Genomic DNA, 13,101 nt, shown 5'->3' on the forward strand with positions numbered 1-13,101 from the left:
AACATATACATATATATGTGGCGTGTCATGTCAAAAGGAGACATACACTTTTGGGCAGGTTATCAATTTTGAGTTTTTTACATATCTTAAATATAGAGATATTTTGCTCCACAACGCCGTTTTCCCCAATGAAATTGAACATTCCTAAGCTAAGATATTGAGTTCGTAAGTTATGGTATTATAAAATTGGAAATTGAGACATCAGCCTTTAAAAATATTATTGACAATGTTGAGAGTAGGAATTACCTTGAAAAATGTCTCAAAAATACAAGATGCCAGTTATATTTCGGTCTGAAACTATCAGACAATATTTCAAACATTAATAACATCACAAATTCGCAACAAACTGTGAAAATTGTGAAAAAATCATCCCGAGCAGATTTTTGGCTATATCTCCATTTACGACCCTGCCCAAAAGTGTCTCCTTTTGACATGACACGTCACATATTTTGAAATGTTTGCACTGCTAACAAAGGTGTTTTATTTTGGTCTGAATGTGATCATTACAATGTGACATATTAAAAATTGGCTCAATATTATGTACATTTATTGATGGTCATTTAATAATAATAAGCATGAGAATTTATTATAATATCTGCCTCTAATTGGAGGGAACATTTTGGCGATAATGTTCTAATTTAACTTGATAAGGTCACATATTCATTCATCACTGAATCAATCAATCATCCATTTGTAATTCATACATTAATTCATTTCAATTCCATAACAGATACGGTGTAAGTGGTAATTTTTAAGAGGGTTTTATTTTTGTGAATTTCACAAATGGAGTTTCAACAAATATGTAATGTGTAGTAATGCAGAGGACTTACTCCCTATTCCAGAAAAATACAGCACTAATTGTTTTGAATTTTAAAAAAATATTATCTTGTTTTGCTAAATGAAATATAGCTAAATCCCAATTAATTAGTTTTAACTGGCAATAAAAGTCCAATTTAAATATTTGCATAATTTGAAGGAAAATTAACCAAAAACATGCTTTAGTCACAAATTATAAGACTGAAAGATTAGGATTTAGCTATGTTTCATTTGGCAAAACAGGATAATATTTTTTCAATCGAAAAAGAAACAGTGATGTATTTTTCTGGAATGGGGAGTAATCTTGGAGTGTAAGGGCACGATTGGGCAATTGCAAAAATAACAAAATCCTCTCTCACTCCAAACCATTAAAATTATTGTATGTGATTACCCATTTATAGAAGTCTTTTTGGCTCTCTTCTGATGTGATAATTTTACACTATTTTACAAAGAGCTTTCACACTGGCTGACCGATTGTGTAAAAAGAACTAGGTCATGTTGGCATCACGCAATACTACACAGATTGATCGACGAATGAGGTGCTGATGTAATGATGACAAGATTCAATTAGCCAATCAGAACCTGATTTCACTATTTATGTAAACTGTGCCAAATCGGGCAGTGTGAAAGGTCTTTGCAAATAGGAGTACTGATGAGCATTTTATCTATAGAAGTCTTATGATGGAATATAAAAGGTATCAATACCTTGGCTTTCTTCATCTTTAGATGCACAGCACCAAAATCCTGATTCCTGTAACAATAATGATGACAGTCTTATTAATTTACAAATACACAGTAGGTAGAGATTGTAATTTAACAACACATAAAGCAATTAACTGATTCTGATAGAGCAATCAATCTAAATGTCAAATTTATTACGTGTTACATGCTTGTGTGACCGCAAAAACATAGCATATGCACGTACAAAAGCTGCCATCAGCATTATTCCAGTGAGCCATTTGCCATTTTATATTAATTACTTATAAGGCAACAATAATAATTTTTAAAAACAGTTCTATGCAGGCCCAAGGACAGCAATTTACTGCTTGGGGATTTTTTTTTCATATGTAAACTTGTCTTCAAAAATCAAATGATTTTAACTGGAAAACTGTGAGTACTGATACATTTTTGGCACATTTTGTACAGATTTTGGTGATTTTAAAGGTCATCCGTGAAAAAAAAAAAAAAAAAAAAAACCAGGCCCTAAATTTACTTGAAAGGTCCGCCCTCCCATCTTTCAATGACTAACTTGTCACCAGCAACCAAATGAAAGGTTCAGATGTAAATTGCAAATATCCAATTGCTACCTTGTGCATTTATTGTTTGTATATTGTTATTTTATGTAAAGAGATATATTTGTAATAGCTAATTGTGGAGCACACCAACTGACCAAGTATAGTAAATATTGCATTTTTTTAAAAGCTGACACCCATTAAAACCAGGGATATGTACAAAAATGTATAATAACACTATCAATAACACTATTAATAAACATAAACACTCAGCAGCACATGGAAGGCATATTGCATTCAGCATCTAAACTCTTCAAATACAGTTTGCATTTGAGTGATTTGTACCACAAGAAGATTGAATTTTCTCTGTGGCAGCTATTAATTTCTAATTATGCCAAATAGTGTTTCACCCTAATTGGTATATTACTTCACTTCAGAGCATATAATATTTGCTATTTTATACTTCTCTTGTTACCACAGATCAGTACATAGTTTGCCTACTGAATATAATGTCATACAGTGTGTTTTAATTAGTATGGGGCAGCATTGATTTAATTCATTCAATTTATGCAGGACTGAATTCAAATCACAGCCCTGAGAAAACATTATGTACAATCGTTGAAACCATTTTTTATTCTATTCCAATTCCAATGCATCCAAATAGCATTTAATTAATTAGTTAATTTATTTCAATTTACTGCTTTTGGGGCATAAGGACACCCAAATAAGAATACTAATTTTAAGGGCTTGCATGAACAAGCTGGGATGGATAAGGACAGCAAGTGGTAAACACCCTACTCTTTCCGACACTGACTGTGATAGATATGTATGGGTATGACTCTATATACACAGGACCAACAGCTTTATATTCCCTCTGCAAACCAGAGTACTCTCATTGTTCGTTTTCCCAATTCTATTAATTAACCTTTGGATAGTAGAAATTAATCTACAGATGTTTTTAAAAAAATTAAGACTCTCTCAGTAAATAACCCAACAAATGAATCTGGGACCCCGTGCACCTCATGCGTACTCTAACCACCATGCTATGCTCTCCCATTGAGTTATGCCAGTTGAAATCCATATGCCCCCCACTGGATAAGACACAGCATTAATCTTCCACACAGGGAGTGTGTATTTCAAATGGAGTTACCTGAATGGGCGATTCCATTTGACATCTACACTCCCTGTGTACGGTCATGCTTTCTACAGGGAGTGTATGGATTTCAACTGGACTACCCCATTAACCTTTGAAATTGAGCTACAGCAGCTGGTGTGAAAGATTTATCAATCTGAAACTTACAGAATCATTTAAACCATGTTGCCGAAATCTCTTGTATGTTTTACAATTGCATTGATGATAAATTGTTGTCATGAATCGAGCATACTAATGAACCCTTGGTAACTATGAACCGCCCCTTTGCATTATAACAACTATAGAAGATGCCGTTTTTTTGGGTATAAAGCCATTTTTATGATGATTGCCAAAGGCACTTCACATATTAAAAGGAATGATTTATAGTAATTTGGTATCCTCAGTAAGCAATAATCACAAAAATACATACAAACCTCATCACAAGATGTATAGATACACAACCCTATAGTGTGTCTCGTCTCAAGGTGAGAGTAATGCAATGTGAGTATTTACAAATGGCAGTTTTGAATCCTGCATGCTAATAACCTACTCCTGCAGAGTGTATACATATGTATATATAGACAGTTTGTCCACATGCTAGTGATGCAATATGAACTTATAGCATTCTCAACTTGAGACAAGACACAGCAGAGGCAGAAGCCATAATGATATGTTATAATAAATATCTGAATAGCAAATTAACAATGACATCACTAGATTATATTCTCTACTAACATGCATTCATAGCAATATGATACATTGAAGCCCGGCGATCCCGACTTTTAGACCACCCGAGCTATATAAGGTACAAATTACAAATTTATCATATTAAGCTTTCGCAACAAGGTTAAACATGTTTTCAACTGTACAAACATACATTTTATTCCATCGAACAAGCTTTATTTTGTTCCAAAATTCATGTTTTTATAGCTATTTTTGACGTAAAAGAGCTGGTAACAAAACCGTGATGCCAGCTTCAAGTTTTCACAGAGCATAAGCGCTTGATGTACGCCGTTTTGACGGTAATTTACGCTAGCGTATCATGCATTTTCAAGCGCGTTTGACATCATTTTACTGTGTGATGCAATTCTGCATTTATTCAAGATGGCGAATTTCTCGAAAAACATGATATATTTTACCCCGTAATTTCCCTCATTACTCAAAGCCCTGCCCCCTTTCACAATATTTTAGCTTCTTGGATATCATCGGAAACATGGATTAGTAATATTAGGTAGGTCATTGCTTATTCAAAATAGGTAAAAAATCGTTTTTAGCTTGTTGGATATTTTTGCTTAATAGTTTAAAGCTTGACTCTTAGATGAAACTTTTAGTTTAAGATTGTTAGAATATTAAACCTTGATGAAATGGTAATATTTGAGCCCTATATATAGCGAGGGTGGTCTAAAAGTCAGGATCGCCAATAAACTTAAAACAAAATCTAACTCTACATCACTATAACTCACATAAATTTCATTGCTTGAACCAGTGCTCATAAATGCTTTAAAGGTGCCAAGGCTGTTTGAAAATAATTAGGAACAGAACAGAAAATAAAACAAAACAAAAGAAAACAAATGATATAACTAAACTGCATTGATGCATAACCAGCTAACCTTTGTTCAGTGATAAATAGGCAAAAATATTTGGCTTTTGTGAATGTTCCGATCAATAGTCTCAACAAATTAATTAAAGTGTGCATCATTCACACAATACACATTTGGCATAGCACTGCACCAAACAACCTGTATGCCATTTCACCAGGGGCGTAGCAAGAGCCTCGGAGGCCCATGGACAAGAAACAGAGCATGGCCCTTTTAGCAGGGCCGGATTTACCATTGGGACAGAGGGCCCCCAAAATTGCCCTGTGCATGTTCCTTTTAGCTCGACAACACCATGTTTTGGACCAAAATTATGGTAAAATTGCATATTGCGCGCTTCGTGCATATCATACTAGCCCTTTACATAGCAAAATTCACCTTCATTTTTGGCTAAAATTGTCTGAAATTGAAAATTTATTTCGCGCGCAAATGTCCAAGTAAAATCTGAACCAAATTATGCTTGTCTCCCTTTAATTTGCCATGCTTCTGCCACCACCGTTGATCTTATAGTAGGCCCCACATGCCTTCCTCACAATGAGTTTGGGGCCTCCAAATTTTGGCCTGGCCCAGGTAAGTTCGGCCCTGCCTTTTAGCATCTGTTTAATCAGCGCTTATTTCATTTTCTCTTTTGCTTAAGTCCCTGAACCCTCGGGGCCTATGGACTTCGTCCACCATGTCCCCCCGCTTGCTACGCCCCTGCATTTCACATCCAAATCACAATGATACAAGTTTTGCCAATTATGCACTGAACAATGTGTAGCACTAATGTTGCAAAGGTGCCACAGCTGTTTTGAAAATAATGGAAAAGAAAACAACTGGTAGAAATGCAAAATCATAGAAAATCATAAACTTAGGCACTGGACATTAACACAATTAACAAGATATGTCATGCAATCAATGAGTGTCCTATATATTGCCCCCTCCGCTTGATCACATATATAGGCAAAAAGAAACCTGTAATAAAAATATTGAATTAAAAAGTATACAACAAAATATAAGCCTATTACTCATAGAGGTACTATAGACATGGCTATATGGCTGCGGGCCGGAGTCACATGGAAGGTGTGTTTAAAGTCCTGTTGGTTATGACCCAGTTACAAAACTATGTGTCAAATTCAAAATCATCACTATAGCATGATATGATCCTGTCATCATCTGTGATGTGAACATTTTCATCAGTAGGCCAGATATAGCCAGATCATCTTGTAAAGTGCATTGAATTCCTATGTGAAAACAACTCATGACATGGAAGCAGAGTATAGAAATAATCCTTGTTATATAAGGTATGTATCATATGACATTTTGTAATTAGCAAGCTTGAGACCACAAAATGCTTTATTTTATGTTGAATTGTGCTTTTAACAAACATTTAGCAAAAATATATAGCAGGTTACACACTAATAGATGTACCATATGACATTTTGCAATTAGTGAGCTCATATGGGAGACCACATATGTTACAACGATGATCCATACTAATGTGTGGCTACCACTTCCACAACATAGGTGTAGATCCTGGGGGATGGGGATAAATCAACTCAATATTTTTCATAGGGGAATGGCCAATACACCCAATCATCCCCTCCCCCCCCCCACATTGACACCTGTATGTGGGTTTCTGACCAAATTAACCCCATATTTGGCCATTTTAACCTAAAGAGTGTCAATTTTTGAGTGCTTCGCACACATTTATTCAATTTATGCACCATTCATCAGTTTAGCTTCAATAGAGCAAGCACACATTTTTACCATCAACTTATTATGTCGCTCAAAAGGTGCTTGATTCACTATACTTCAAGAATTGTTTTCCAACCCATCCCCCCATATCCTACCCCCAAGTCAAAAAGAAATCAACTGTTCCACACTATTTGGAGAGCTATAATCAGGAAGTTGGCACCAGGCTGGGGTCTGTTTCTCAAAGAATTACTTGTGATCAATTATGACCCTATGTGAAACATACATATGCCCCAACGACAAAAAAATCCTTCACATGTGACTGTGGCTTAATTTTGCGTATGTGCCACATACAAACATGGGCTTTTCAGCTATCATTTAGGGCATTCCAATGAGAAAGCAAAATGGTTGACCTCTATATATATATAAATAAACAAATAACATGCATGACAATGAAACATAACTAAACAACGAGCTTGATATGATGATTGCAGCTGCAGGTCTTACTCTTGTTGAAGTGTCTTCTGATCTGGCTCGACTCATCTCCTTACGTCGTGCCCGGGATTGCATTCCTATCCAACCGCTATGATTAAGTTGCATGGAAGTAATGAGATGAACTTTTACGATGCAATATTATGCAAACACTAAATGGTTAGATGAAATAAGGCGAACTATTTTCCCGACGTACTGGCTATGGGCCTATCACCCTGAACCTGGAGGAGGGTGAGGGGTAATAGGCTTGTAGCCAGTACCAAACACAAGCCCCTAAGTAAATTGCTCACTAATCTGTAATTGCCCCCTTATGGTGAGATTAAGCAGCTTGTGTAATCTTTGGCACATTAATGTAATAAATTAATGTTCTAAAGCTAATTGTCAGTGGCGGTGCCACGGGGGGCATGAGGGGGCAAATGCCCCCAGTCAGAACTCTTGCCCCTCTGATTCCCTCCAGTAAAAACCCATAATTACGAAAATTTCACCTTTTTGCAGTAACTTTGCGCAATTGTTGATTTTACCCTCCCTGAAATTCACTTTGCCCCCTCAATGCCCCCCGGGAAAAAAATTCCAGGCGCCGCCACTGCTAATTGTTGCTTTGTGTGTCAAAAGGGACTGCTTGCCGTTTCCTTCTTCATTATGTATTATATAATTAGCCGCTGAGACACAATGAGAGAGTTATCCTGGGGGCTTAAGTTGAGATTGCCCGAGTGCCGACTGTGAACTCAGGTAGTGCAGTGGTAAGTCTCTGGACCGGTACCCAGCAACCGGGGTTCAATCCCTGCTGAGTTCTCTCTCAATAGTTTGCTCGAGCCCATTTAAATTAATGTGTAATACAAAAATGTAAACTATAATGTTACATTCATGGGATCTAAGAACCTCTTATTATAATATATGTCAGTCACAAAAAATGTTGGAGTTTGGCCTTTTTTTTCTTCTTCTAAAAATTGATTGAATATTTTGTTCCCAGTTAGGTAAACCTAACGGTTCAAGATTGACCTATGTTTCATCTGACATTTTAAGAAATTGCTGTCATCTTCTGACATAGAGAGTGGTTACCAAACTGTAACTTAATGCACTTTTTCATAAATAATAACTTACCATGCATAGAGAACCATAGCTAACAGAAGTAATGCTGCAATAATAGCATTAATTAATTCTCCATTGCCCCCTTCCATAAAGGAACTACTAAAGCTGATAGGTCCACAGATAGCTTTTGTCATGTTGGTTTGCTGGCTCATGGTCTGGTTAGCTAGTGGAACTGCATACATGTAGATAAAAAAATAATTATAACCACCTTTCATGATTCCAAGTGTGCTTTGCCAAATCCACAAACTTCTGTGGCCCCCAAATCACACACAAAACCATAGCACACTATTCACAATTTTTGTAGGCTGGTCAACTGACATGTTTAGAATGTCCTTGTTTTGACCCCATTATGTGACAAGTTCAAATGAAAGGAAATGAAACTTAGTACCTTTATTTTCACAAAACAGCACATTTTGTGAAAATGATAGGATCTGATAATTTGTCATTAGTTCTACACACAACTGAAACTAGCAGATAGGTTTGGGCCATTTTATGTGAATACTGTGTGGTTGCAAGCTCATTCCGATGTTATATAAGACTAGGCCACCTGTAGCTGTGAGAGCACTGGCAGCATGATAATGATACTGTTTGACTAATTTTACATTTATAAGCCCAATTGGGCCTACTTTAACATTTTACCCCATGTGACTTTTAACCTCTGGTGACCTCAGTTTGATCGGGTGACCTCGGTTTGATTTTTTTCAAGCTCCTGTGATATGGAGAATTACTTTCACCAAATTTGGGCAAAGTTTAAAATTTAGCACCTTGATAACCTCTAATCTCAGATGACCTCGATTCTCCTCATACGAAAGATTCCACCCACCAAGTTTAAGTCCAATCGAGCAAGATGACCTAGACCTTGGTTGACCTCGATTTGATTTTATTGTCAGAAATAAAGAAACTAGTTTGTGTGATGATCCTGTCATTCAAACTCCCCACAGCCTGCGATTGGTTTAATAGTAGCTCGCAAAAGGAAGCTTGATTCATCTGATGCCTTCATCAGAGCAAAGGAATCGCGGATGATGTCGGCAATTTAACAAGGCAAAAAGCATTGATGACATGGTGCCTTCAGCAAAGGAAGTTCCAAGACCTTTAACTTTTGAGATGGTTTGTATGTTTGAAGGTGAAAAACTAACCATAGGGCAAACTGTTTTCTACTGTGTTGACATTCATTAATTTCAGTCATCATGACAAATGGTAATCAAACCATTTCTGAGTTTGATTGACAGGTGATGTTAGGTGCGACTTTTATTATAAAAAGCTTCTACTTAAAATTCTATTTTCCCTCATATAAACTTACCAAATATGTCTGGTTCTACAAGCAAAGCTGCCCATGTAAGATACATAATATATGCAGATACTATAGAGGCCTGTAGAATACCACCTCGATTCTCTGGCACTGACAGGGAAAATGAGAAATAAAAATAGTCGTAGGTTAAATTATCTAGATAAAAATTTTTAAGCATGAGAATTGTGTGTAAAATAATAACATGTTCTCACATCTAGTGCATGAGATAATAGCCTAATGAATTAGAGGGGCAATGTATGTCATCACAATCACTATGCTAAGACATCAGAAATAGCTCACCTATATCAAAATATTTCTGCCTAGCCTTCATTGTGCTATTTACACAAAAATAAATTTTCCTATCCAGTTTGAATGCTCAAACTTGCATATCTCGATCACCATCTAAAGCTTTCAGCCTCAGACACTACTTCCAAATAAAAAAAAAAAGAAGTTATTCTGATTTTTCAAACAACAATGTGATAATAACCATGCCTACACTACCAGATCCTATTGTAGCTGCTGCACAGGTACACTGTGTCGCTAATGTCGACAAGGTACTTGGCTGGTACTGTGCAGAACCAGCGGAGTACCAGTATAGTACCAGTGTAGTACCAGTGCAGTACCACTGCTGGTGAGTCCTATGAAGAAGCAGCATTGGTATTGTGTGCAAAAAGTGTGAAGGTACAGTACCAGTCAGGTACCTTGGTAATGGTGTAAGGCAGCCATAATAAGAATTATATGATCCTAAATAATAATAATAATAATAATACTTTATTTACTACATAACACTACTTCATGAAATCTTTCTTTAAAAAGTTGAAATTTCTATAATATAAATACAATCCCAGTTAACTACCCAAAGGATTTTAATTACATTGTTTTTAAATGAAGTCATCCTCAGATAAAAATACTTATTTGGAAACAAATCAGTTCTGCAATTTTCTGGAATCAAAGTCCACCAGCTAAAAAATATCAAATAAATTTAATTTTGTAGTTGACAACATTTTAAACCTGTTATGAGAATATATCTTACCTTTTTGAAAACATGTCACGAATGTGAAGAATGTAATAATTACACATAAAAAGAAGCTAGCTCCTATGAAATAAATATTACGTAAACAATCCAAGGAAGCACCAAAGAGTCTTGCACATATCCATGTTAAACCACCGGCAACAAAATAGAAGAACAGAGTGAAAAATATCAATGCTGTTGAGAAAAAATGAAGCAAAATGAATTCCAATTAGTTAATAATTCTTGCATTTCATTGATATGTTTTCAGTGTAAAGGTCCCATATATAGCTCTTTAAACTTGCACTAACAGTGATACCCACTTTGGAGTCAAAATGGGCTATTCCAGAAAATAGACGCATGTAACAGTGCAGAATGTTGATACCTTTTGTAGGGTATTCTTGTTTGTTTTTTGCTATTTAAGAAATAGAAACACATCGTAATATTCCAGATAAACGGTCGAGTCATTCAGATCGATTTTATTAGGACAAAAGAATATTTGTTTATGAATAGGGAAGACGACTATAAAACCCAGGTGTGGGATAAATCTTTCTCTCACTCTCTCACTCAAACTCATGGGGCCAACACACATTCAGTTATCATTTGTATTTTGATGTTGTGAAGGAAGAATAAATAAATTCATCACCAAACCAATTCCAGTTGTTACCAGAACTTTTATTTAAACCAGTGGCCTACCACATCATTTTATTTATATTACGAAATCAACCTCGTTACAATGGTGGCAGCGGTGCAGAGCTCGAGATAGCGCCATGATAAGACTGTACCGTAGACAGCCATGTTTACAATGGTAGCAGCGGTGTAGAACTTGACAGCGCCAGAGAATTATCAATGGTTTGATACCCTGTGCTTTACAATTCATCGCAGTTTCCACAGGGACAACGAGGCATGGCATATTCACTCTGTATTCGACAATTTATACCAAACTAGGCGAATTTGCAGCTTCATACAGAGGCGGCGGATGTGATGTCAGATGTGATGTGATGTTTTCAGATGGCTTTGTGACTGTGATGTCAGATGAACGGAAATTTCGTGTTTTATATTCACTCGCTGAGCTGAACTGAGCGGAATTGACGGACAACTGAAGAAAGAAGATTGGTGTGAAAGCTGAACCAAGAAAAGTTTACGGAAAGCAGAAAAGGTTTTTATAATATGTAAACAAAAAATTATTTCTTCATTCAAAAATTCACTGAAGCTTCGGATATCGCAGAAATATCTTGTGAATTTTAATAATTCATATAGCGTGAAATAGAACATTTGCGAGGAAAATCACGCCATCAACATTTTGATATACACAGCGTCACGAGTATCATTTACAGAACATTTATGGAAAAATAAAAATCACACATTCGCAGTTCGGTCGTCGCGGATTTTCAAACAAAATGTTAATAAATGTGCCAAAAATCTTATGAAATGTAACCCATATTCTGATATGCATTGAAGTTTATGAAGATAACTCTGATATTTGTAATATTTATGGTATTTGTGAATTATTATGCAATGTTTTTATACAGGTGCAAGATGTTTACGATATATGCATTGATATTTAAAAAGAGTATATTGTCATTTATTATGTGCATTGAAGTTTAAAGTACATGTGTGAATATTGGTACATGACATTTTTGTGATGTGAATATGATACGCATTTGATATGTTTTGTGATATTTTATGAGACATCAAAATAATTACTGTCATGAGTGCAGACATATAAAATATTTTTGTATAACAGGTAGAATTCAATGTGATACATCCTTGATGTCAAGACATTTTTAAGGGCTCTATCGGATTTAATGTGATATACCGTTGGTATAGCACATTTTTGAAAATTGTTATTGTGAATTTATGTGATACATCGTTGATGTGGCACATTTTGAAAATTGTCATATTTTTATGTGATACATTGTTGATGTGACATGTTTTTAAACAAATGTCATATTTAAGGTGATAAATGGTAGATGTGACACATTTGTGAGAGATTTGTTGTATTTGTGTTTCATATGATGCATCGTTGATGTGATATGTTTAATAATTGTTTGCATGTGAATTTATGTGATACATCTCTGATGTAACACATTTTGATATTGTTAAATGATTGATTGAGTGCAGTTGTAATGATTATTGCAAAGTTAGTTTAAAACTGACACGGTTATTGACAAGATGAATTTTGTGTTGAATCAGTGTTGATATTGCATTGTATACATGTAATAATTTGATCATTTTGATGAAGTGTATAGAAGTCTATGAAAAATTACTCCGATATTTGTGATATGCCATGATATTTTGTAAAATAGATTCATTGTTTTAAAGTTCATTGTTAATGATACAAGTACATTGATATTTATTTAAAATACATGCATTGATAAGACGAGTATATTTTATCATTAGATATTTATTGTGAGTGAAGTTGGAAGTTTTGCTCATTTTTAAAGTACATTGAGGTTTTGAAAAATTGCTCTGATATTTGTGACGTGTTATGATATTTTGTTAAATGGATGCAGTGTTTTTAAGGTACACAAGTTTTGTTACATGTACATTGTTATTTATTGGAAATACATACATCGATAAGAAGAGTATTATTTTGTCATTTATCCGAAAATGTTACTTAATTTGATGAGTGGTTTTGATATAGTATTTTACTCATTTTGGTGAGTGGTTTTGTATGCAAGGTGTAGAGTTGAAGTTCTATGGCATTATTTTCGTGGTTCACTGAAAAATGTTTTTGCTGATATAGGTTCTATATTATGAATAGACTTTGT

General features: G+C 35.2%; 1 protein-coding gene across 3 annotated transcripts in view; it reads right to left on the reverse strand.

Moving 5' to 3' along the window:
• The window catches only part of LOC140171144 (serine incorporator 5-like), a 35,035-nt gene that overhangs the window by 10,822 nt on the left and 11,112 nt on the right, over nt 1–13,101 (reverse strand). For 2 of the 3 annotated variants that reach the window (XM_072194329.1, XM_072194327.1), the window contains exons 6-10: nt 10,352–10,525; nt 9,331–9,429; nt 8,043–8,202; nt 6,957–7,032; nt 1,522–1,567 (exon numbers count right to left, since the gene is read on the reverse strand). In XM_072194329.1, the coding sequence (XP_072050430.1) occupies nt 1,522–1,567; nt 6,957–7,032; nt 8,043–8,202; nt 9,331–9,429; nt 10,352–10,525 (555 nt within the window). Of the gene's footprint in view, nt 1–1,521; nt 1,568–4,643; nt 4,696–6,956; nt 7,033–8,042; nt 8,203–9,330; nt 9,430–10,351; nt 10,526–13,101 lie in introns of all 3 variants that reach the window. The other variant, XM_072194328.1, reaches the window with a different exon arrangement.

Source organism: Amphiura filiformis, chromosome 15 (assembly GCF_039555335.1).
Source record: "Amphiura filiformis chromosome 15, Afil_fr2py, whole genome shotgun sequence".
Taxonomy (NCBI): domain Eukaryota; kingdom Metazoa; phylum Echinodermata; class Ophiuroidea; order Amphilepidida; family Amphiuridae; genus Amphiura; species Amphiura filiformis.